We start from the raw sequence: 27,517 nt of genomic DNA, 5'->3' as shown, positions 1-27,517 counted from the left end.
AATTCATGTATCAGTTCTAGCAGACTTTTGGTGGAGTGTATTGGATTTTCTATGTATAATGTCATCTGTAAAAAGTGAAAGCTTGACTTCATCTTTGCCAGTTTTGATGCCTTTGATTTCCTTTTGTTGTCTGATTGCTGATGCTAGAACTTCCAACACTATGTTAAACAACAGCAGTGAGAGTGGACATCCCTGTCATGTTCATGATCTCAGGGGGAAAGCTCTCAGTTTTTCCCCATTGAGGATGATAGTAGGTGCAGGCTTTTCATAAATGGTTTTTATGATGTTTTGGTATGTTCCTTCTCTCCTGACTTTCTCGAGCGTTTTTATTAAGAAAGGAGAAAGGATGCTGAATTTTGTCAAATGCTTTTTCTGCGTTGATTGATAGGATCATATCATTCTTATCTTTTCTTTTATTAACGTGATGTATCACATTGAATGATTTGCGAATGTTGAACCAGCCAGGAATGAATCCCACTTGATCATGGTGAATAATTCTTTTTATATGTTGTTGAATTCGATTTGCTAGTATCTTGTTGAGAATTTTCTCATCCATATTCATCAGGGATATTGGCCCGTGGTTCTCTTTTTTTTGCTGGGTCTCTATTTTGGGAATCAAAGTAATGCTGGTTTCATAGAATGAGTCTGGAAGTTTTCCTTCCCTTTCTATTTTTTGGAACAGCTTGAGAAGGATAGGTATTATCTCTGCTTTAAATGTCTGGTAGAATTCCCCAAGGAAGTCATCTGGTCCTGGACTCTTATTTGTTGGGAGATTTATGATAACTGATTCAATTTTTTCACTGGTTATGGCTCTGTTCAAGTTCTGTTTCTTCCTGTTGAGTTTTGGAAGAGTGTGGGTGCTTAGGAATTTGTCCATTTCTTCCAGGTGGTCCAATTTGTTGGCATATAATTTTTCATAGTATTCCCTGATAATTGTTTGTATTTCTGAGGGACTGGTTGTAATAATTCCATTTTCATTCATGATTTTATCTATTTGGGTCCTGTCCTCTTCTTTTTGAGAAGCCTGGATAGCGGTTTATCACTTTTGTTTATTTTTTCAAAAAAACAACTCTTGGTTTCGTTGATCTGCTCTACATTTTTTTAGATTCTATATTGTTTATTTTTGCTCTGATCTTTATTATTTCTCTTCTTCTGCTGGATTTAGGCTGTCTTTGCTGTTCTGCTTCTATTTCCTTGGGTGTGCTGTTGGATTTTGTATTTGGGATGTTTCTTGTTTCTTGAGATAGGCCTGGATTGCAATTTATTTTCCTGAGGACTGCCTTTAATGCATCCCAACACATTTGACCCATTCATTCTTTAGTAGGGTGTTCTTTAACCTCCATGCTTTTGGACGTTTTCCAGACTTTTTCCTGTGGTTGATTTCAAGCTTCATAGCATTATGGTCTGAAAGTATGCATGGTATGATTTCAATTCTTGTAAACTTATGAAGGGCTGTTTTGTGTCCCAGTATAGGATCTATCTTGGAGAATGTTCCATGTGCACTCGAGAAGAAAGTATATTCTGTTGCTTTGGGATGCAAAGTTCTAAATATATCTGTCAAGTCCATCTCATCCAATGTATCATTCAGGGCCCTTTTTTCTTTGTTGATCCTGTGTCTAGATGATATATCCATTACTGTAAGTGGAGTATTAAAGTCCTCTGCAATTACCACATTCTTATCAATAAGGTTGCTTATGTTTGTGATTAATTGTTTTATATATTTGGGGGCTGCCGTATTCGGTGCATAGACATTTATAATTTTTAGTTTTTCCTGATGGATAGAACCTGTAATAATTATATAATGCCCTTCTTCATCTCTTGTTACAGCCTTCAATTTAAAGTCTAGTTTGTCTGATATAAGTATGGCTACTCCAGCTTTCTTTTGACTTCCAGTAGCATGATAGATAGTTCTCTATCCCCTCACTTTCAATCTGAAAGTGTCCTCAGGTCTAAAAAGAGTCTCTTGTAGACAGCAAATGGATGGGTCTTTTTTTTTTTTTTTTTTATCCATTCTGATACCCTATGTCTTTTGGTTGGAGCATTTAGTCCATTTACATTCAGTGTTATTATAGAAAGATATGGGTTTAGAGTCATTGTGATGTCTGTAGGTTTCATGCTTGCCGTGATGTCTCTAGTACTTTGTCTCACAGGATTCCCCCTTAGGATCTCTTGTAGGGCTGTTTAGTGGTGATGAATTCCTTCAGTTTTTGTTTGTTTGGGAAAAACTTTATCTCTCCTTCTATTCTGAATGGCAGACTTGATGGATAAAGGATTCTCGGCTGCATATTTTTTCTGTTCATCACATTGAAGATTTCCTGCCATTCCTTTCTGGCCTGCCAAGTTTCAGTAGAGAGATCTGTCACTAGTCTTATCGGTCTCCCTTTATATGTTAGAGCACATTTATCCCTAGCTGCTTTCAGAATTCTCTCTTTATCCTTGTATTTTGCCGGTTTCACTATATGTTGTGCGTAAGATCGATTCAAGTTATGTCTGAAGGGGGTTCTCTTTGCCTTCTGGATTTCAATGCCTGTTTCATTCCCCAGATCAGGGAAGTTCTCAACTATGATTTATGCAAGTACACCTTCAGCCCCTTTCTCTCTCTCTCTTCTTCTGGAATTCTGTGATATGTTGTGCATAAGATTGATTCAAGTTGTCTGAAGGGAGTTCTCTGTGCCTCCTGGACTTCATTGCCTGTTTCCTTCCCCAAATCAGGGAAGTTCTCAACTATGATTTATTCAAGTATACCTTCAGCCCCTTTCTCTTCTCTCTCTTCTCCATCTTCTTCTTCTGTGATATGGATATTTTTCCATTTGATTGCATCACTTAGTTCTCTAATTCTCCCCTCATACTCCTGGATTTTTTTTATCTCTTTTTTTTCTCAGCTTCCTCTTTTTCCATAAATTTATCTTCTAATTCACCTCTTCTCTGCCTCTTCAATCTGTTCTATGGCTGCCTCCATTTTATTTTGCACCTTATTTATAGCATTTTTTAGTTCCTCATGACTATGTTTTAGTCCCTTGATCTCTGTAGCAATAGATTCTCTGCCGTCCTCTATGCTTTTTTTCAAGCCCAGCAATTAATTTTATGACTATTATTCTAAATTCTTGTTCCCTTATATTGCTTAAATTGGTTTTGATCAGTTAGCTGTTGCTACTTCCTGGAGTTTCTCTTAAGGAGAATTCTTCCGTTTCATCATTTTGGGTATTCCCTGTGGTAGCTCCAAACTGCAGGGCACTTCTCCTATGTTGTCCGAGAAACTTGTGTTGGTGGGCAGGGCCGCAGTCAGACCTGATGTCTGCCCCCAGCCCACTGCTGGGGCCACAGTCAGACTGGTGTGTACCTTATCTTCCCCTCTGGTAGGGGCAGGACTCAACTGTGGAGTGGTGTGGCCCTTATCTGGGATTCTTGTGCACTGCCAGGCTTATGGTGCTGCTTCGATGGGATCTGGCATATTAGCTGGGGTGGATCCGCAAGGTGCAAGTGATGGGAGGGGCAGGCTTAGCTAGTTTTGCCATGGGTAGTCCCCTGCGGGAGGGGACCTGCAGCACCACAAGGGAGGCAGGCCCGTTGGAGGGATGGATCCACAGAAACACAATGTTGGGTGTTTGTGTGGTGCACGCAAGTTGGGTGATGGGAACTGGTTCCCTTTGACATTTTGGCCAGGGGATGGGAGAGGGAAATGGCGCTTGCCAGCGCCTTTGTTCCCCCACCAACCTCTGTCCTTCTGGGGCTTAACAACTCTCCCTCCCCGCATCCTATCGCACTCCCCGCTCTCCAGATGTTAAGTCCCGCTGGCTGTCAAAAGTCATGGAGTCCGGCCCCTCGTCTTTTGCAAGCCAGACTTTAGGAGCTCTGCCTTGCTTGGCAGACTGCCCCTCCACCGCCCCAGCTCCCTCCCACCAGTCCTTGTAGCACACACTGCCTCTCCACCCTTCCTACCCTCTTCCATGGGCCTCTTGTCTACCTCGGCTCCTGAGAGTCTATTCTGCTAGTCTTCTGGCATTTTTCTGGGTTATTTAGGCAGATGTGGATGGAATCTAAAAGATCAGCAGGACGAGGTGAGCCCACCATCCTCCTATGCTGCCATATTCCTATCTCTAGCAATAGTAGTTTTCAATAATATCTCCATTACAGATATTACTTTTTTGAGACCATGCTGTATCTCTGCTCCCTTCAATTTCTCCTTTGACTTTTATTTCATATATTCCTACAATTAAATTAACTGTCCAATTAATAGGAAAGGAGGCTTGAGTATAACTGTACTTTTTTTAAGCCAATTTTTGAATTTTTAAAATGTTTATTAATTTTGAGAGAGAGACAGAATGTAAGCATGGGAGAGGCAGAGAGAGGAAGACACAGAATCTGAAGCAGGCTCCAGGCTCTGAGCTGTCAGCACAGAGCCTGATGGGGGGCTCGAACCCACAAACTGTGAGATCATGACCTGAGCTGATGTCAGACGCTCAACAGAATGAGCTGCCCTGACACCCTGCACTTCTTAATCCTATAGGAAATGATAATACTAGTAATACTTTGGGTAAATTATAGGAGATTTGAGGGTTTATTTATATATATAATATTTAAGATAAAATCTCTATGTTTTCTTTATGTTATTATGGTAAGAGAAGTAAAGTGAAATATTGGAAGGTATTAAATATTGGATTTGAATAGAACTAATGCTTTTTTAAGCAAGTATAATAAAAACTTGGCATCCTGGTAAAATAATTTAAAATTTTCTTAATTAAAATTTTCTTTCTTAAAATATATGTAACATAAAATTTCGCATATATAACAAGTGTTCCTGTTCTCAGCATCCTTGCCAACACTTATTTTCTGTTTTGTTTTTGACAATAGCCATCTTATGCATGTGAAGTGATTTGTGGTTTTAATTAGCATTTCTCTTAGGATAGTGGCATGACCATCCTTTTATGTGCTTATTGGTAATTTGCATGTGTGTTCAAGTCCTTTGTCCATCTTGAACTAGGTTTTTATTTTTTGTTGTTGTTGAATTGTAGGAGTTCCTTATGGATTTTAATCTCTTTTCAGAATATGATTTGTAAATATTTTCTCAGATTCTGTGGGTTGAATTTTCACTTTGTTGGTAGTGTCCATTGATGCACAAAAGTTTTAATTTTGATCTAGTCCAATGTATTTTTTTTGTTGTTATTTTTATCTTTACCTTTGGTGTCACATCCAAGAAATTGTTGCCAAATGCAGTCATGAGGTCTTTCCCCTCGGTTTCTCCTGAGAGTTATTTAGATTTTGCATTCAAGGCTTTGATTCAGTTTCAATTAATATATATATGATATATGATATATACTGATACATATATACATATCATATGTACATGATATAGACTGATACATATCAGTCTTGAAATCCATCCTGTCTGATATTAATATAATTTCTTTAGCTTTCTTATGCTCATAGGTTACCAGTATTTCTTTCACAGCTATTTACTTTCAGTTTACATTTGTCTTTGTATTTAAAGTGTCTTGTAAATAATATATAGTTGTTTCTTGCTCTTTTATTCTAACCAACAATCTCTGTCTTTTGATGGGGTATTTATTCCATTTACATTTAATGTAATTATTGATATGCTTATATTTAGGTTTTTTATTTTTTATTTTTTAAATGTATCTCAGTTTTTAGAATTCCCTCTTTTTACCTTTCCTGTTTTTTTTTTAAATTTTAATTCAAAAAATTTATCATTCTATTTTTACTATGTATCTTTGCAATTTTTATTGGTTGCTCTAGATGTTAAAGCAAACATCTTAAATTTGACCCAGTGTACCTAGTGTTAATATTGAATTAGTCAAGGTTAAATATAGGGATTTTAGTACTGTTTATTTCTATTTACTCTTACTTATTCTTAGTGCTATTATTGTCATATATATTGTCAAAATAAATTACAAATCTATCAAAACGTTGTTATTATTTTTGCTTCATTCAGTCTTTTTGTCTTTCAGCAGGATTAAGAGAAAAAAAAGAACACACACACACATATATATTACTTATATAATTTAAAATATATACGTGTAAGATACATAAATTATATACACATATACTTTAATATAACATATTTATCATTTTATTCAATCTGATTCCTAGCTGGTGGTATTTCATCAGTCTTTCTAAAGATAATTTCTTTAGTATTTCTTTTAGTAGAGCTTTGCTGGCAAATTATTCTCCCTGTTTCCTCAATCTAAAAATTTATTTCCTTTTCAATTTTAAAAGAAGGCTTCACTGGGTATAGAATTAATTTTTCTGTTTATTTTTATTCAGCACTGTGAACATATAATTTCAGTATCTATACTAGTTTCAGAAACAGTATGTGTTGTTAGTCATATTGATGTTTCTCTTTATGCATCATTTTTCTTTGTTTTCTTTGTTCAGTTGTAAGATTTTCTCTGTATCTTTGGCTTATAACATTTTGGCTATGGTGTATCTACTATTAAGGTTACTAGATCTTTAATTGTTTTCTACCAGACTTAGGAACTTTCCAGGCACTATTTTTTCAAATACTTTCTCTTTCGTCTTCTCTTCTTCTGAGATTCCATTTATATCAATTTTGGATTGTTTGATATTGTGTTACAAGTCTCGAATGGTGTTAATTTTTGTCAATATTTGTGATTCTTGAGTTGATAACTTCACTAATGTATTTTCATGTTTACTCATTCCTCTTCAGTGATATCCAATCTATTATTCAACCCAGTTAGCATCTTATTTTTTATTTTCTGTTATTGCAGGTTTCAGTCTCTGAGTTATCATTTGGTTATTTATTTTAGAATTCCCATTTACTCTTGAGATTATCTATGCATCCATTGATACCTAATGTTCTTCAGTTGGTTGAATAATTTTTCTTTAGCTTTTTGAATGTATCTGTGACAGGTACTATAAAATCTTGGTCTGATACAGTCAACATCTTGACCCACATGGTCAATGATTTTCTATTGGCTGTTTATTTTTAGCCGGTAATGATCATACTACATTTTTTTCTGTATGTCTAGAGGTTTTTGATTGAAAAATAGATATTACTGATAATACATTTTAGTGACTCTGGATTCTGTAATGTTCGTGTTAAGATTTTTGTTTTCTGTTTCAATAGGTAGTTAATGTACTTGGTTTTAAACTGTAAACTTTATGTAGTGCACCGAATGTAGCTACTCCTTTCTCTGCTCTGTTTTTATCATTTTCCAGTGTTGCTTTTTTGTGCATTTCTTCTTTATCCATGCTGTGTCAGCTTCAGACTCTCTTTTCTGAAACTTCAAGTCCACAAGGACATAAAGCTTTGTGCCTTCTGGTGTTTGAGCTATATATGGTTAAAAACTATACTGTTAAAAAAAACCTTACCTTTGAAGATTGTGTCCACATAGCTCTAATCTTTCAGCATAGTTTTTTCTCTGGTCCCTACCTGCATTTTGCCATGCTTCCTGTTGTAGCCCCTGTAACTGTGTAGCTTTGCTGTTAAGATTTCTAGGATTTCTCTTTTAAATTTTCTTCTGAACTCTGATCTCTCATTCCTTTAGCCAGTAAGACTGTCATTGTGTCAGTTTTTACAAACATAGCCAAAGGGTAAGGGAGATTGTCAATTTTTTCAGATCAAAAAGACACAAACTCACTGTTCTCACCACTTTGAGTTGCAAGTTTGTATGTGTATTATGCATTCCTCTGATTTTTGTCTGCTTTGGAAATTTTCTGGTTTGTATTTTAGAATTAACTTTATATATTTTATGCCATATTTACAATTGTTATCTCTGGGGAGAGGGAGTGCACAGCCATTTCAATCCCTTCTCCTACTGGGATTTCATCTATAAGATGTTTCAAAGTAAGTTTTGGCTATGTCTTGTATTGATTTCACAATCCCGAAATTTTATAAGTCCATTTCATAAAACTGGATAAAGTCATGAATCTAGTGAGCAGAATCCAATTTGCTAGTTTCATTACAGGGAACTTTCAAAATCCCAGTGAGGTTACAAGTAGAATTTTGAATAAATAGCCTTAGAGATCAGTGCTGGAAAGATTGATTTTTTTTAAAAAATCAGGTCAGATTAATAAATAAATGTATTTACTGCAAACATGGCTAGCTCATATTGTTTCAGAAAATAGTAAGAATTCTCTCTTAGGGATGCCTGGGTGGCTCAGTTTGTTGAGCATTCTACTCTTGATTTTAGCTCAGGTCGTAATTTCATCATTCATGAGTTCAAGCCCTGCATCTGGCTCTGCACTGACAGAGCAGAGCCTGCTTGGGATTCTCTCTCCCCCTTTTTCTCTGTGCCTCCCCCACTCTCACTCTCACTCTCACTCGCTTTTTCTCTCTCTCTCAAAAAAGGTAAATAAACTTAAAAAAATCCCTTTTAACTTATTTTTGCCTCAAATTGAAATCATTGAATAATGGCTGTATCATTTGTGTAACAGATTGAAACTTATCAAGTAGTTTTCTGTCTTTTATTTCATTTCTATTTGTAATGCCTCTTGCTTTGTATCAGCTTCTGTACCTTTAGATTCTTCCCTTATGTGCAAGGAGAACCCTGCTTCATTCTCTAGAATTGATGCCAGTATATTTCTTACAATTGATGATCCTACATGACTTATCCAAACACTCAGAATCCATATTTTACATTATAGTCCACTCTTGGTGTTATATATTCTATGGGTTTGGACAAATGCGTAATTGCATATATCCAGAATTATAGTACAATACAGAGTATTTTCATTGTCCTAAAAATCCTCTGTGCTCTGCCTGTTCATTCCTCCCTCCCTTTTCCCTGCCAAAGCCCTGGCAACCACTAATGTTTTACTGTTGCAATAGTTTTGCCTTTTCTAGAATGTCATGTAGTTGGAATCATAGAGCATGTAGACTTTTCAAATTGGCTTCTTTCACTTCATAATTAATATACATTTAAGTTTCTTCCTTGTCTTTTCATGCCTTGATAGCTCATTTCGTTTTTGTGCTGAATAATATTCCATTGTTGAATGTACCAAAGTTTATTTATCCATTTGCCTACAGAAGGATATTTGCTTGCTTCCAAGTTTTTGGAGTAATGAATAAAGCTGCTATAAACATTCATGTGTAGGTTTTTGTCTGGACATAAATTTCATCTCCTTTGGTTATAAATACCAAGAAGCCTAATTTCTGGATCATATGATTAAGAGTGTATTTATTTGTAAGAAACCTTACCAAACAGCCTGTTAAAGTGATTATACAATTTTGGATTCCCACCATTAATGAATGAGAATTCCTATTACTTCACATTCCTACCAGCATTTGATATTGTTGGTTTCTGGATTTTGACCATTTTAATAGGTGTATAGTAATGTTGCATTGTTGTTTTAATTTGCATTTCTCTGATGACATATGTATGGAGCACCTTTTCATATGCTTATTTGCTACCTGTATATTTTCTTTCATGAGGTGTCTTTTGAGGTGTTTGGTCTCTTTCTTTTCTTTTTTTCTCACCATCTTTTTCTTTCTTTCTTTCTTTCTTTCTTTCTTTCTTTCTTTCTTTCTTTCTCTCTCTCTCTCTTTCTTTCTTTCTTTCTTTCTTTCTTTCTTTCTTTCTTTCTAAGTTTATTTTTGGGAGAGAAAAAGAGAGCACGAGCAGGGGAGGGGCAGAGAGAGAGAGGGAGACACAGGATCCAAAGCAGGCTCCATGTGGGGCTCAAACTCACAAGCTATGAGATCATGACCTGAGCCAAAGTTGGATGCCCAACCTACTGAGCCACCCAGGTGCCCCTCTCTTTTTCTCTTTTTGTAAAACTGGGATGTTTTAATTTATTTCTTTTACAATGGAATAAATAATTCTGATGACAGCAGGTATATAAGGCTATTTGCTGCTAGTATCCAGAACGAGCACAATCATAGTGGTTTTCCTGATTGGTGTGTAGCCTTCAATACTTATAAGGAGTTATTTGTCTGAAACTGCTGTTGAACCAGCAAGACTACATTTATGCATCCATCATTTTCAGGATTGTGTCACCTGGCTGTGTTTCTCCCATACAACCTTGCCTTCTTGTGTCACAAGGCCCAAGTCACTCACTTACACCTCAGTGATCGTACCTTTGGTAATAATACCCAAAGTTGTGCATAGTGTGGGTGAAGGATTTTTTTATACCAAGTAGTGGCAGGCAAAAAGTGGCTTTCAATTCAGGATGTGTTACATGGACCTTTTTGAGATATAAGGTCATTAACCCAATGAATCACTCTTATTTAGGTGATTTTCGAGTAAAGCCATCTCCAGCAGAGCAATTTTAGAAACCATCTTCTACCATGTCTACTTTTCTTTTTCTTTCCTGTTCGAATAACTGTTAATACTTCCATTTGTCTGTGGGCATGAGCTTTGGGCAAAGGGAATTCCCATTTTCCTGCTTTCTCTTCGTTTTTATTTAATCATGTTGGAAAGTACTTTAGCTGGGGACTGTCCCTCCCTGTCCAGGAGGTATGCAAGTAGTGCTCCTTGTGGAAACTTTTCATCATCCTTTTGTTTACTGTTTTTATTTTACTGCATGTTGATAGTCTTTTTCATTTGTATTTTCTCAGTATGACACTGTTTATGGAAAAGCTTAGCTTTCAGACTAATCATCTTTTTTTTTTTTTTTTTTTTTTTGCCTTCTTTGAACATTCATGAGCCTCTCCAGCTTCCTTCTTTCCCTTTTTCTCGTGGTAATACAAAAGAAATCCACTGTGCTCCCAGTATTTGTTTTGTGGCTTGGAGACAGCCACATAGATGCTGGGTGCAGCTGCTTGGGAGTGAAGCAGCTCTCAATTTTTGGGTCTCACAGACCCACAAGCTCACTCTACAAAACCCATGATGGGAAAGAGACAACTCTAAAAACCTGGCCCATTTTTTTTTTAAATTTGTTTAAATGTTTTATTTATTTTTGAGAGAGAGAGAGAGAGACACTCTGTGAGTGGGTCAGAGAGAGAGGGAGACACATTCACAGCAGGCTGCAGGCTCTGAGCTGTCAGCACAGAGCCCCATGTGGGCCTCGAACCCCCACAAACCGTGAGATCATGATCTGAACTAAAGTTCGACGCTCAACCAACTGAGCCACCCAGGCACCCCCAAACCTGGCCCGTTTCTTAATCAGTTGTCTGTTTTCTTATTGTTAAGTATTAAGAATTTTCTGTATATTTTGTTTAACAGTCCTTATTAGATGTAAATTGTTCGCTGTAAGCTTGAGAAGAATGTATAGTCTTATGTTATTGGATAAAGCAGTGTTAGGCATCATTTACATCCAGCTGATTAATGATGTTGAGTTCACCTTTGTCCTTACTGATCTTTTGACTGTGAAATGTGTCCTTTTCTGTAAGAGTGGTGTTGAAGTCTCTAATGATGATAGTGGATTCATCTGTTTTTTGGTTTTGCTTTTTGCTTTTTTAAAAAATTCTGTTAGTTTTTGCCTCACATAGTTGGACACTCTGTTTTTAGGCTCATAAACATTAAGGATTGTTAGGTCTTCTTGTACTATTGACCTCTTTATCATTATGTAATAAAATTCTTTATTCCTGATGATTTTCTTTGCCTTGAAGCCTGGAAAAAAAAAATTTCTTAAACAAATAGAACTTTCAATTCATAGTAACATGGGAATACATTTTGGATTAATAATGATCATATTTGGGGCGCCTGGGTGGCGCAGTCGGTTGGGCGTCCGACTTCAGCCAGGTCACGATCTCGCGGTCCGTGAGTTCGAGCCCCGCGTCGGGCTCTGGGCTGATGGCTCAGAGCCTGGAGCCTGTTTCCGATTCTGTGTCTCCCTCTCTCTCTGCCCCTCCCCCGTTCATGCTCTGTCTCTCTCTGTCCCAAAAATAAATAAAAAACGTTGAAAAAAATTTTTTTAAAAATAATGGTCATATCTGATAAAGTATTTTTTTAATTTTAAAAATTATTTTTAAAATCTCAAAAATTTAAATTATTAAATTATTTTTTGAAATTTAGGTCAATAAGTTTTTGTTAGAAGGTATTATTTATCTAGTAATGCTCAAAAATAAGCCTTCAGTTGTTTGTTTCATTCACTCAACTTGACAAATATTTTTGAGTACTTATCATGTGACAGACATTTTTTTTGGTCAAATACATTAAGGATATGTGAGTTATATAAAGAGAGAGTATAATGGAAATTGATTACACAATTCCTAAAGAATTATTTACATCAAATTCTGTGTGTGTGTGTGTGTGTGTGTGTGTGTGTGTGTGTGTGTGTGTAAATGGTACTCTGGAACTGTGCATTGAGTTTCTCAAATATATTTGACTAAGAATTCCAAATCATATGCTTCCCAGTCAACTCTTCTTTTTTTTTTTTAAGTAAAATGCAGTGCCTGTGTTCTACACACTATGTAATAGAAAATAAAGTGCCAGAAAAACAAGTGTAAAAATTTCTTTAATCTTACAAGTATTTGTTTTCCCCAGGGTGTTTATTTTGGGAAGAAAAATTAAGCTTGAATGTCTACTTTTCTTTTTTCTTCTTCTTCTTTTTTAATGTTTATTCATTTTTGAGAGAGAGAGGCAGAGTGTGAGTAGGGGAGGGGCAGAAAGAGGGAGAACAGAATCCAAAGCAGGCTCCAGGCTCTGAGCAGTCAGCACAGAGCCTGATGCGGGGCTCAAACCCAGGAACCGTGAGATCATGACCTGACCCAACGTCAGTTGCTTAACTGATTGAGCCACCCAGGCACCCCATGAGTGTCTACTTTTCTAAGTATTCCTTTTGGATTGGTATCTTGATTTTGCATCTTGGACTTGAAGGTACTATTTTAGCTGTTAGCGTAAGTGGTTTTGAAGAGTGGATCTCAAAACTTAGCATGCACAGGAGTAAGTTGGAGAATTTGTTGAACAGATGGCTAAGCTCTGGCCCAAAGTTCTTTTTTTTTTTTAATGTTTATTTATTTTGAGAGAGAGAGCACTCATGGGGGAGGGGCAAAGAGAGCCCGGGACACAGAATTCAAAGCAGGCTCCAGGCTCTGAGCTGTCAGCACAGAGCCCGACGCAGGGCCTGGACTCACTAAGCAGGAGATCATGACCTGAGCCCAAGTTGGACGCTCAACTGACTGAGCCACCCAGGCACTCTTAGCCCAGAGTTCTTGATTCAGTATATCTGCATTAGGGCCCAAGAACTAGTGACTAAACTAAGTTGTCAGGTAATCCTGATGTGCTGTTTCTGACCCCATAGTTAGAGGACAACTAGTTGAGAATATAAAACGTGGGAGAAGGATCTCACTGACAAGTTACTTAATTTTACTTCTCTGTGAAGTAGTAGTGGTTATAATCCTGCCTCTCAGATTTGTTACAAATATTAAATGACAAACTATCACTTAATACTCTCTCATTGAAAGACTTACAATTTAAAGACTGATCTAAAAACCTCAGATACTTTAGTTTATGTATCTCAGAAACTAATGGGGTTTTGGCATAAAATCTGTTTTACAAAGAATATAAGTACTTTAATGAGCCTTTAAAAATTCTGTTTTGAAAAGAGAAAATAAATAAATAAATACAACCACATTATGTAATTTCTTCAGCTTTAAGATTTATCCATTGTTATTTTGTGTGTGTGTGTGTGTTTCTGTTTGACTCACAAAGAGTTTTCTGCAGTGAATGTCATACAATATTGAAACAGGAACTGTGGGGGAGCCTAATTAAAATAGTTGGCTTTGATACATTTGATATTGAATTTTGAGTTGGTAAAGCCCCAGGTGGCTATATAAAATTTCAGCAAATGTTGTTCATTACTTCATTTATATTTCATGAGACTAGGAAAGAAAAACCCAAAAGCATTCTGCTAAAATTGTGTGTGTGTGTTTTAAATTGAGATTCCTTGCACTTGTAAAGGAGAATTTTGATATAGAAAAGCAAGAATTCTCTAACACTTTTATTTAATGTTAAGCAACAGATTCAGGAAATATTTATTGAGTACCAATTGAGTTTAAGTCGCTTTACAAGGCTTTCTGGATACACAAGGTGAGGTAGGTAAATAAGTTAAAATCTGTGCCATGATATGGATAGAATCTACTGGGGAATAAAGCTTTATATTCAGTGAATTAAAACGTAACATGAAAAATACATTTAAAAAGTTGTGTATAAGTGCTCTGAAATTCTTCCATAAGGGGGTAATTTTGAATCAAGGAATTTTGAGTCTAGGCATCTAAAAAGGCTTGGAAATGAGAATATACTTGAGATATGTTGTGGAGATATGTTGAGAAAGTAGTATAGAGGAAAGACCAACAGCACAGGTTATAAGAGTGCTCAGAAGAAGAGTGCTCAGAATAAGGGAGACAGAGAAAAGAAAGGGCATGATGTAGTCAAGTAATTACACACACATATGCATTGGGTATATATCTGAGTGTCTGAGTAAAGTAATGTATGAAAGTTGATGCCAGATTTTTTTAGAAAGCTATTCGTCAGATCCCAGTGAATTGAGACTTTATCCATAGAATGAATAGTGGTGACCAAAGGATGGCCTGTGGGCCAATTCTGGCCCGAAGCCTGTTTTTTGCAAATAGAGTTTTATTGGAGCAGGAATGTGACAATTCATTTAAGTAGTTCATGGATGCTTTCATGCTACAAAGACAGAAGTTTAATAGTTGTACCAGAGACCTTATGGCCCATAAAACCTAAAATATTTACTATATGGCCTTCACAAAAAAAATTTGACCCAGTTATGTAGTGTTGCAGTGTGGAATATCAGTCTGTGGACTATTAGTTACAAATACTTGATGATATAAGGAGCTTGCACTAGAATGCAAGTTAATTCACTGCTTCTTTTATCAAGAAAGCTGTGCTCTGGAAAAAAATATGTCAGCTGATCTGGACAGTGTGTGTAGTAAGTAGATGTATAGTTCACTAAAGCTTTTTATTGTAGTCCAATAGCATACAGTTTAGTTCAAGGGTCTTACTTTGAGTTAGTGAGGATATATTGAAGATTTCTAAGCAGGATGGTAGAATCAGATGTGTATTTCAGAAAGGCCCAATAAAGTCAATAGAAACTTTTTTTTTTTTGGACTCTTCTTCTGCATCACTAAAGCATAGTATAGACAGCCATGTGTGGAGTTTTGGAATCAGGCAGAACTGGTTTCACAACTTGGGGAGTCAGCTAGTAAGATTTAACACTGCAGAGGGAATGTTCCTTTTCCCTTTTTATATTCTAAAAATCCCACAGGAGAACGCTGATTAGTCTGGCTTGCTTAGGAAGCCTACCGCAGCAGTTGGTGGGTCAGGGATTTTGTCTTCTACAGAGTTGTCGGCTGAGGTGAGGGGAACGGTTAGTTTCACACCACGAGAATGGTTCACTACAGATATTAGGGTAGTGCTGTGGAAACTATTATAAGAGCTGCACTATTGAGCACTTTGTATTTTCTGCTACTCATGAAGCTAATAAAGTCCATGACAGCTTTTAGTAGATCACATCTCACTAGTTATGCAAAAAAAAGGGCCTATAGTGGGGCGCCTGGGTGGCTCAGTCGGTTAAGCGTCTGACTTCAGCTCAGGTCACAATCTCGCGGTCCGTGAGTTCAAGCCCCGCATGGGGCTCTGGGCTGATGGCTCAGAGCCTGGAGCCTGCTTCCGATTCTGTGTCTCCCTCTCTCTCTGCCCCTCCCCCGTTCATGCTCTGTCTCTCTCTGTCTCAAAAATAAATGTTAAAAAAAAAAGGCCTATGGTATCAGAATGAATTAAAAGGTATTTTTTCAACCCAAAGAATACTCCTGGACAATATGTCCCTGATGTTGTATACGTACAGGATCACAGGTCAGTTTATCTCACCCAGAAATAATTTGACTTGTCCTTGCAAGGGTATTTTTTTCTTACTAATTTATTTAGGGTGAATACCCACGAGATTCTCAAATAAGGGAAAATATTCAATATTTTAATTGCTTAATTTATGTCATGGTTAAGACTTTAGAAACTGATTATCCTATGAGGCCTAGGAGACTTTTTAAAAAATAACACGGACGGTAAGTAAGATGTCTTTTTATAATCACTTTTTAAATGACCTGTACATCATCACCCAGTATCTTTCCTTGTGCAACTTCTGGGTGTGTAATACTTTCTTTGTCTTATAACACTTCCTATGTGGTTTACGATATGTTTTATTAGAAAATATATGTGCCTATAAAACATCCTACTTCTTACCTTATATGAGAAAGGACAATTTTAAGGCCAGTAGAGAGACACTGATATTTTGTGGGTGACAGCATTGTTAGGTGTGGTCATTACTGCTTTGCCCATTCCATGGGGTGGGTTGATTTCCTCTGCAAGTACGTGCTTGGATGATCTCATCCCAAACACAAGCAAGTGTTTGTGTAATTCTTCAAGTTTCCACTAGGAATCATGCATACATCATGTGCCCACAATTAACGCATGTAATATTGGCGACCACAGGATGCAGTGCTGTGTTCTGTGTTCATAGTACGATGTGAAGGCACAAATGTAGTTTTGTTGTTTGTGGTTTGCAAGTCAATCTCCTGATATGTGTCCCTTTTTTCTTTTCCTTGCAGATGGGGGATATTTCAGGGATATATACTTACAAGGAATTTCTTTAGTAATTTATATATATCTTTGTGACTGAATTATATCAAGTTATATTGGATTGGGAAAATTACACATGAATAGTTTTTAATTGTGTTTAATTCTGGACAATTCATACAGAGACCTCCAGTTGAAGAACTGTTGATAATTTTATCATTGCCAGAATTAATGATTTTTAGTCACTTCATTCCTCCATGGTCTCCAGATCTGTTCACTTTGTTTTGTCTTTTCTTATGTTGTTTTTCTCCCCCCAGCATGAAACACATTATCAGTTTTTCATGAATGATTTGATCTGAATCTATAGTTCTGTCACTCCATTGGTCTTTTTATTTCCACATTTGTTCTACTAATTTTAAACTCATTTATCAAGTTTTTATCAAGTATTTTTTGAGGGCCTATGATCCAGTTTGCTGCATAGGAAACAAAATAGACATGGTCCCTACACACACACACACACACACACACACACACACACACACACACATATTGTTGAACATCTAGCATAGAGCATGGTACATAGTAAGCAGTCAGTACGTGTTATATTCTATGTATGTGATATGTATGCTTTCCTCCCATTTGCTAATGATGATTCAATGATGATTATGATCATCATTTTGGCATCTTTGATAAACAGAAATCCTTAATTTGAATATAGTCCCATTTTTAAATATTTCCCCTATGGTTAGCAATTTTTATATATTATTAAAACTTTCTTCCACATCATAAAGGTATTATTAGGTTATCTTCTTTTTTATTTTTTTTTAATATTTATTTTTGAGAGAGAGACAGAGCATGTGTGGGAGGGGCAGAGAGAGAAGGAGGCCAGAATTCAAAGCAGGCTCCAGTCTCTGAGCTGTCAGCACAGAGCCCGACCTAGGGCTTGAATTCACGAACCGTGAGGTCATGACCTGATCTGAAGTCAGATGCTTAACAGACTGAGTCATCCAGGTGCCCCTATTAGGTTATTTTAGAGAAACTTTATTGTTTCACCCTCTATATTCAAGGTACAATCTACCTGGAATTCATTATTTTTTAAAGCTGCGAAATAGAGGCAAGTTTTGTTTTTCCCCCCACATTGCTACCTGATTTATTCAGTCCACATTGTAAAGCTTGTCTTTTCCTTCAGTGCTTTGAAGAATCAAACTTTTCAAAATCGGGTGTACAAATATATGTGAATTGGTTTCAGGAGTGTTTTGTCCATTTATCTGGTCCATTTTCCTATCTTTGCTTCAGTACTGCTCTGTCTTGATTATTCCACATTTATAATGAATTGACCTATTAAATTCTCTTTGTTTTTCTGTACATTAAAATTTGCTATTCTTAGTCCTTTAGATTTCTAGATGAAGCTTAGAATCTGTCAATAGCTAGGAAGAAATGTCTGTGGAAATTGTGCTGGGTCTCAGTGAATCTATGAATAAATTATATATTCATTTCTGTTCTTGTTATCCCTAGGATCTTGGGATATTAAACATACAAGGAACAAAACTGGAAGTGCTTACTTACTGAGACATAATTCAGATTAATAGTTCTGCCTCTTAAAAATGGTCTTAATTCATACCCTCTGTGGTTTATGGGACACTAAATCCTTTATTCTATTAGCAGCAACTAATGACATAAACATAACTGCAAATCACAACTATAATTTATTAAATACATAGAATGGGCTAGGTACTCTTTTAGATATTCCCTTGTTTTATTTCTGATTCTTATTAAGACCATACATGGAACATCTCATAAATGAAGAAACTAACATATTCAGCAGGATTAACTAACCTGCCTAATATTGTCTACCCAGTAAATGATGAGGCCAGAGGCCAAATTCTGTTGTGGGCTTCTCACAATCATGTTCCCAGTGACTTGGGCAGGCAAGACTGCGAAGATCCGCTCAATAACTATGTGGTAACTTCTCCATCCGTTTGCTATTGGTGATTCACATTTCTTTCCTCAAAAAAGAAAAAAGAACTTTCAAAATAAAAATGGTTTTAATAAGTAGCAAATTTATATTCTGTAGTATCTAGCATCATCTGCAGGTGGGAAAGTGGTAAGAAATCTAGTTCATCACAGTGCCAGAATGCCCATACTGTGAGAAATCACCTCTTCACTTAATGCTTCGAAAGGCTGTATATTACCTAGATGTCTTTAACGTTTTCTCTTTTTTGAATTGATAGTTAAAGTGGGAGCATAAACACTGTCTTTTATGGCAAGATTACATGGATATTTAATTGTTTTCATCCTGATTCTTTGTCTTTGACTTAGAGCTAGGGAGGGAAAGACACATTTTAAAAGTTATCTATAGGGGCGCCTGGGTGGCGCAGTCGGTTGAGCGTCCAACTTCAGCCAGGTCACGATCTCGCGGTCCGTGAGTTCGAGCCCCGTGTCGGGCTCTGGGCTGATGGCTCAGAGCCTGGAGCCTGTTTCCGATTCTGTGTCTCCCTCTCTCTCTGCCCCTCCCCCGTTCATGCTCTGTCTCTCTCTGTCCCCAAAATAAATAAAAACGTTGAAAAAAAAATTAAAAAAAAATAAATAAAAGTTATCTATAAGCTTATTAAAATATATTTAAATAAAATGGACCTAAATTAATAGAGACTAAATTTGAGACTTGAAAGCCTTTTAGACCTATAAGGAGAACCCCAGACCAGTTTCCTTTCTATGTTCCATGCTTTATATATGTATGTGTGTGTGTATATGTATATACAAATGTATACACATATAGACATGTATAGATGTATACATTTATATGTGTGTGTATATATATGTATGTATATAATTTCTTCTTTATGTGCCTCTTCTAAACATATTCAGTTCTTTAGGGCCCATTCTACCCACATGAAAATATGATTTCGCTCAAATGCGGAATCTATAAAAACGAATGAACAAAAAACAAAATGGACTCCTAAATACAGAGGACAAAGTGGTGGCCACCAGAGGGGAGGTGGATGGGGGCGGGGAATGGACAAAATAGGTAAAGGGGGTTAAGAGGTACATACTTTTTTTTTTTAATTTTTTTTTCAACGTTTATTTATTTTTGGGACAGAGAGAGACAGAGCATGAACGGGGGAGGGGCAGAGTGAGAGGGAGACACAGAATCGGAAACAGGCTCCAGGCTCTGAGCCATCAGCCCAGAGCCTGACGCGGGGCTCTAACTCACGGACCGTGAGATCGTGACCTGGCTGAAGTCGGACGCTTAACCGACTGCACCGCCCAGGCGCCCCAAGAGGTACATACTTTAAACTTCTAGTTATAAAGTAAATAAGTCACAAAGATGAAAAGTACAGTTTAGGGACTACCATCAATAATGTTGTAATAATATTTGGTGACACATGGTGACTACATTTATCATGCTGAGCACTGAGTAATGTATACAATTGTCAAATCAGTATGTGGTACGTCTGAAACTAATATACCATTGTATGTCAATTATACTACAATAAAAAATTAAATGTTAAAAAAAAGAAAATACGCTGTACAAAGCTGACCACATTATTGGCAGTATTATTGTAAAAAAAAAAACCCCACACAACCAAATTATTACAGACTAGATTTGGTAATTTCAGCCTTTATCATAATTTGTGCACATTGTACTTAATGATACATGGATTTAAAATCAAAAGAGTAGAATAATTATTTCTTTTTTTTTTTTTTGGTTTCTTTGATCCCATCAAATAACTTTATTTGCCAACATTCCTTAATTTACAAAGCCTTAGTCATTCATACACATTAGGGGGATCCACAGTGTTCAAGGAATTTAAATATAATGTGTCCTACCAACCCAAGTAAACTAAGTACAAAAAATATTCACATAAAGTTGTTCACATGTAGGTCCTAGATTACCAGTTTCTGTGCCAGAAAAAAAAAAAAAAAAAAGAAAAATAGATTTATTAAGTGGTATTTGAAACTAACTTTGAGCCTGGGTCAAAACCTCTCTTGCACCCAAGTCAGCCGCACATGAACGTTAAAACTCTGCCACATAGTCCCTTGTTTTGATGAAGGAGTCCCAGGGGGTACAAAAGATTTCTTTAAAATATTCTTCAATAAAGTCCCTCCCTTCTGTGGCCTCTCGTGGAAATAGATGTGGGGACCTGCAGGCGATGGGTGGCAGTGCATTCACCTCTAGATGGTGGCTGAGGCAGCTTATGATAGCCAACCCTCAAGTCCCACCTCCTGGTTTCCCCTCCGAAGGCTTCTCTCTAGACAGGAGTCCCTGTCCTCCAGGCCTAGCGGGCAAGATCAGAGACGGGCCTGGCGTCCTGAAGGCTGTGCCCCAGCCAGGTGTGGAAGGATCGCCGAGCCACCATCTCTGGGCCTCAGCCCCAAGCTTGGCCTTTGTCAGGTTGCTGGTTCCTAAGCGACTCCAGTAGCACTGTGCCTGTATGGCCACCACACAGACCAAGGAAGGGGAAAGGAGTCAGGGGAGACCCATAACCCAAGAGCCAGCGATGCCCCAGATATGGGTAGTGCGCGCCCAGGATTAAAGGTGAGAGATGCACTTGGTGGGCGGGACCGGAAGCCCAGGCAACATGGAGGAAGGTGAGGGCAGAGAGTTAGGGGTTTCCCTCCTTAAGGAGTACTTTTACCAAAGGTACTCTGAGGTTGAAACTCAGACATCCATCCTATTAAAATCTCTCTTCTTGAAGAGGTACACCGCAAAGGCGTGGAAGGAAGATTCCCACAATGCCCGTTCTTTACCTTTTCTTAGAAAAAAGGCTGAAGCAAAAATAACCATATTGCTCCAAACACTGGTTTTGTAGGAGTCAGCCAATATGTCAAGGAGTTGAGAATCTTGGAGGAAGGGAATGATAGAGGCACGGAATGTCCAGGCACAAGAAGGCTGTGAGAAAGTCTGCTGAGTGATCTTAGCAACCCAGGGTTAGGGAGCAGAGGGAATGCTGGGTGTGTGCCCTTCTCTGCCATCATTTGCTCTGGGACCACTACTGGCAGGGCTGTGAAGGAGGCCAGGGCCCTAGTGAGAGTCAGATCTCCACCAGTGTTGGGCACATTTCTCCTCCAGCTGTAATTAGGCTCTTTAAACATTTTTTATTTATTTTTATTTTTATTTTTTTCAACGTTTATTTATTTTTGAGACAGAGAGAGACAGAGCATGAACGGGGGAGGGGCAGAGAGAGAGGGAGACACAGAATCTGAAACAGGCTCCAGGGTCTGAGCCATCAGCCCAGAGCCCGACGCGGGGCTCGAACTCACGGACCGCGAGATCGTGATCTGAGTTGAAGTCAGACGCTTAACCGACTGAGCCACGCAGGCACCCCACTTTAAATATTTTTTTAAATGTTTTATTTATTTTTGAAAGAGCGAGAGAGACAGAGGATGCGGTGGGAAGGGGCAGAGAGAGAGAGAGAGAGAGAGAGAGACAGAGACAGAGACACAGAATCTGAAGAGGCTCTGGGCCCGGGCTCCAGGCTCTAAGTTCTGGGTTCCCAGCTGTCAGCACAGAGCCAGGGGCGGCACTCGAACTTGTGAACCACAAGATTGTGATCTGGGTCGGGGTTGGTCGGATGCTCAACTCACTGAGCCACCCAGGTGCCCCCAAATAGGCTATGTCTTAAATGAACGTTGAATACACTCCCTTAGAAAGGCATCCGTGGGGGCAAAACTCGTCTGGGTCAGGATGAGATGAGGCCAAGGCCTGCTATCTTAGTCCCCAGTGCCCAGAAAGGGGTCAGATGTAGCCAGTCTTGAACAGACTGTGGCAACCTCTTGGCTACAAGTAAGAGGCAGTAGAATAATTATTTCTGTTGAAGATTATGAGTTATCATTATGCTATAAAACATTATTATACTTTAGGAAAACTTATAGAGCAATAACTTGTGGTCAATGATGAACTATATAAAGTATACCCCAAAAATGATGAACTGTATTATAGTTTATGATTCTCTTCTGTTTTATTGTTTTTTTTTTTTTTTTAATCTGATAAATGCTTTGTACTTTCCCCAGAAATACCACAGATGGCTGGTATCTGTATGCCGATAGCTCAAATGGAAAGTTTGGTGATATGGCTGATATACTCACTCCTGTTATTTCACGCATGGGACCAAAATGTACTCTGGTGTTCTGGACTCACATGAATGGGGCGACGGTTGGTTCTCTCCAGGTATTACTTAAGCAATTGTACTTTTTAAAACTTCTCTATAAAAACTCATACGGTACAGTCTAGTGGTATTAAAATATAGTTTGCTAATAAGTGACAATGGATAATTGTCAGCGCCTTACTAGGTTCACCATGGTATGATTGAAAGAGAGCTTTAGCAGAATGGGACCTGAATGGATAGTAGGATATTGGTTTTACTATTTGGTTTATGGTTATTATCCTTACTACAAGGTTACAGCTTCTGTAATACAGTTTTGTACTTGAAATGTTTCATGTAGGCTTTAGTATCAATGTTCTAAGAATACCAATGTTCTGAGAATAGTGCATATGGATTAGACACACTTTGGTGATGTTTGAATGTGCACTCTTCATACTGATGGTATTGCTGCTACGTTTCCCAATTATCTTTTTTCAATTTTTTCCTTGTGAAAAAAATTAAACTGTTTTCAGAATTACTATTTAGACTGTCTCAAACTGTTTCAATAATCTCACAGATAACTCCAATATAACCTTTACTCAGAGTTCCTATTTTTTTTTTTTTTTGGTCCATTGTCCCAGTATTATCTTTTATAGGAAAAATTCCATACAGGATCACTTACCGTACCCAGTTATTTCTTTGTAGTGCTTTTCAAATTGGAATAATTCCTTAATCTTCTCTAGACTCTTAGGACCTTGGTATTTTAAAATATTATAGTCTAATCCAGTATGTAGAATCTACTCATTTTAGATTTAATGTTAAATATGTATGTTTTTTATAATATCAATATTGTATTCTTTTAATTGCATCCTAGTGGTAGTTTATGATGTCTATAGGTCTCATTATTTTTATACCCTGTGTTATCAATAAATATTTTGTGAAGAGAGATTTTGATGGTATGTAAAATCCTGTTCTCAGTCAATTTTACTTGCTAGTTTTTGCATTCTTTAATATTTTTCGCTGGAATTAGTTTGACTGTGATGATGGCTTAATTGTGATTTTTTAACTCCATTATTCTGTTTACATTTGTACATTGGTTTTCTATTGTACAAAACACCATCACCCACACCACCAACAATCAAATCACTTCTCCATTTAGCTCTCCATTTATTGACTTAAATCAGTGTGGATTCATGGGTTCGTTTTGTATTCGGTTTGTTATCATCTATTATTATGTATTGATTGTTACCTTGCCCCAGATATGCTCATAGGATACTCTTTAAGCTGACTTTTTGTCTCTTTGACAAGCCCATCAGTCTTTGAGCATTTCCTTCATGTCTGTCTAAGCAGATGTTCCAGACTTCTGTTACTTTTATCCTGTTCCATCCCTGGAGTTATCTGTTTTTCCAGAGGGTCCTGGCTTCTTTTAGAAGACCAAGTTATACAAGCAAACCAGAGAGAGGTTCTTGAATCTCAATGCAGATCCCTAGATCCTGTTTTCCCATTATTGGCTGTGCCATATATAATATATGAGGTTTTAAGTAATATGTAGAGATGCATCATTTACACAGAATAAGCCAACTCAGTTTTCAAACATCTCCATTTGTACTGTTTCATAGCCTTTGTAGCACTTTCCAGGAAGCCATGTCTGAACGATAAATCCCAAAGTCCTAGAATTGTTTAGCTCGAGCAGTTTTAGAGCAGGGATATCTTGCTAAAAGCAGGCACAGAAAAGGGCTCTCCCCTTGTCAAATACAATCAATTTGTTTGCCAAGAAGTCCATGTTTAGCATATTTGCCAAGAGTTTACAGTTAAGTTACATGCTGTCCAATGAAAAGAGAGAAACAGACTGCAGACCAGCTGCTTAACCACATCTTCCCCATACCTTGAGTATAATTTTAATATTAGGTACTTTGGCTCTCCATTTGGTCACTCTATTAATCTAAGATTTTCCTGACTGTATTAAACATTTATTTTTCCAAATAAGTTTTAGATACACATATTTCACAAATATAGGTAGTTTTTATTGTTTACTTGTTTACCTGGAAATATGTTAAAATTATATATTGGCTTTAGAAGAATTATCTTGTTCATTACAGGTCAGACTCCTTACCTGTAATGATTTAAAAATAAACTTGTTTCTAAAGAAGTATGTGTCCATATTTAATAATCTAAAACCAGGAGTCTTGTGAATTAAAGTTACAACTTACTTTTTTTCTATAAAATTTTTAGATGCTTTTATTATTTTTGAGAGAGAGAGAGAGAGAAAGAGCATGAGCAGGGGAGGGGCAGAAAGAGAGAGAGAAAGAGAGACAGAGAGACAGAAGATCCCAAGCAGGCTCTGTGCTGACAGCAGAGAGCCCGATGCAGGACTTGAACTTACAAACTGTGAGATCATGACCTGAGCTGAAGTCACACACTTACCCATCTGAGCCACCCAGGCACTCCACAGCTTATCACTTCTTTTACATTGGCTTTCAAAAAATGGTTTTTGGCAAAACAATCAGTACAACTTACTGCAGGGTTTTCATCAGAAAAATGAGAATTATTTAGCTGGTATATTTTATGAGTAAGAATTAATTATCTGAAATATTCTTTTTTTCAGGTACAAGTTTGTATTAGTAGGTGAAAAATTATAAGATATTATTAAAATATAAGTAATTAGTTTTCAAATTATTAAAATAGTAATATGTGATATTATTTTTTGTGCATGAATACATTTTCATAGTGATTTATATATAGAGTGGTATGTGTATAAAGATCTATTTCCCATATTTTTTAAAAGTATTCATCAAAAATGATTTTTATTTTTTTAGAAATTGTATTTTCTTGACCTTGAAAATACGTTGTTTTAACTTAAATTATATATGTAGCAAAACTTTGGTAGTATTTTTGTTAGTCTCATATTAGAAATTCTAAAGGGTCTAGAAACTCTACTGCTATAATAGTTTGTTAATTATACTCCAAGAAAAATAACTGTTTGAATTTAATCATAAATAAAGCAATAACAAAACCATTACAGGATTACCTCCACTTTCTAAAGTCAAAACCTTCACAAACCCTTTACCAGAATGATTCTTTTGGTTGTACACGTTGTATTTTTAAAAAGTAATGTTGTGATATAATTAAATTAGCCATCTAAGTCAGTTAACTTTAAAATGTGGAATTGTTTTTTCCTGTCCCTGTTCTCTTCAGTTACTCTCTTGTTGGCTCATTTTGTAGCATTCTAGGAGAGCCATGATAATTTGTCTCCTAAGACAAATCTGAATTTCCCTTCGGAATAAGGATATAGTACTGGGGAGAACTTGAGCTTTCAAGGCTCTTGGGTAGGGAGCTCTTACCATCACAGCATGAGTCAGTGCCCACATGTACCACCCACGTGTGCTGTTAAAAATATTGAATGGGCTCCCACTATAACACCACTGTCCCTATTGAACCCAAGAGGATAAGGAAGTAAAGTCATCTTGAAAAAAGCGCTTTAGTAAGTAATAAGTGAAGTAATAAGTGCTTTTTAGTTGACTCCATGAATATTATTTAATTCATAAAATTCCAATAGTTACTGCTGTCAGGTTTTTAAAAGCTAATGTGGTTAAGAGCTCTTAATTAAATGTTGCCCAGATCCTTTGGTCTTGACTGACAGATATTCATGTAGACTTTTATTACACAAAGCTTGTGAGGTACCCTGGAGACACATTGCTGTACAGAAAACAAAGACGTCTAATGAAAAATGTCCCTGCTTTTCTCCAAGGGAATTCATGTTGATATTAAAATTTAAAAAATCACTGGGAGAATTCTAAATGTTTAAAATTTATCAAGACAGAATATTTTAACACCTCTTACTTGATTTATTTCTGTAGGTACTCAGCAAGAAAGACAATGCTACCTCTAAATTGTGGGCTCAAAGTGGACAGCAGGGTGCACAGTGGAAAAGAGTAGAAGTGTTTTTAGGCGTTCAATCACATATACAGGTTTGTAATCCAAGTAGTTGGGTGATGAAGAAATTCTGTTGATTTTTTTCTCTAATCCTACTTTATTTCCTCTGCTCATGGCCTTCCTGCCCTCCCATCCCCTTTCTGATGTGTTACGTGAATGCCTGCCACTCCATGTAGAATTTCCATAAGGAACTTACAGCTTCAGATGTCCTAATTCCTCCTAGTTAGACAACCATATTCTAGGAATATGTAATGCCAACCATGCTCCACTTCATAATCGGCCTACCTCATATAAAGAACACCTCCCCCTATTAACAAATGTATTCTCAGGGACATTGGAGGAATTATGTAAATTTATTTCAAACCTAATTAAAACGACAGACTTTTGAAAGCACATTATGTTGTTGAAATTTATTAGAGATAATTTACTTAATTCAAAAATATTTTGGGGAGGCACGAAATTGTGTGATGCTGTATTTTTGCCTTCATGGAGATGACAATAATATTAGGAGGATAAGACCTATATGTATCTAATAATTAAAACAAAAAGAACACGTAGGGCATAGATTAAAATGCTTGAACTGAAGATAATTACTTGCCAAGGTAATTGGTATGGGTTTTGGTTTTTATGGATTATCAAGAAAATAAGAGCTCGTGGATGTGTGTGTGTGTGTGTGTGTGTGTGTGTGTGTGTGTGTGTGTTTCGCAGAAGAGGGGTTTTCTTGGAAGATGAGGCTTAGCTATTAAGATTTTTAAGACCTGGATCTGGAGAGTGAGAATCCAGAGGTATTTATGCTGGGAACATTTCTTAGTCTTAACTACACAAAGCTTAATCTCATGAATTTAAAATCATTTATCTCTAGATAGAAGATACAATATCTTGGCTAATTATTGTGTTTCCGGTCCTCTGCATAAGTAGAAATAGTAGCCAGTTCTCCTGTGAATATTCAGGAGGTACAGTCATATGCTGTGTCTGATAGATCAGCCCTTCTCAATTCCAGTGGAAGCCCAGACTAGCTACAGCTGTCTAAAGGCATTGATACAGAGA

At 37.0% G+C, this 27,517-nt stretch overlaps 1 protein-coding gene and 1 pseudogene across 1 annotated transcript in view; one reads left to right on the top strand and one right to left on the bottom strand.

Annotated features, from left to right (window-relative positions):
- MALRD1 (MAM and LDL receptor class A domain containing 1) overlaps positions 1-27,517 on the top strand; it is a 747,899-nt gene that overhangs the window by 257,727 nt on the left and 462,655 nt on the right. Inside the window, exons 19-20 of the mRNA XM_040451270.1 lie at positions 22,467-22,623; positions 26,395-26,505. Coding sequence (XP_040307204.1) covers positions 22,467-22,623; positions 26,395-26,505 — 268 coding nt within the window. The remainder of the gene's footprint in view (positions 1-22,466; positions 22,624-26,394; positions 26,506-27,517) is intronic.
- Positions 9,896-18,362, bottom strand: LOC121014611 (ribosome biogenesis protein NSA2 homolog; annotated as a pseudogene).

The sequence above is a fragment of the Herpailurus yagouaroundi genome, unplaced genomic scaffold (genome assembly GCF_014898765.1).
Source record: "Herpailurus yagouaroundi ecotype Mexico unplaced genomic scaffold, PumYag 203, whole genome shotgun sequence".
NCBI lineage: Eukaryota > Metazoa > Chordata > Mammalia > Carnivora > Felidae > Herpailurus > Herpailurus yagouaroundi.
The sequence above is the reverse complement of the archived record's forward strand: the minus strand, read 5'-3'. Positions and strand labels throughout refer to the sequence as shown.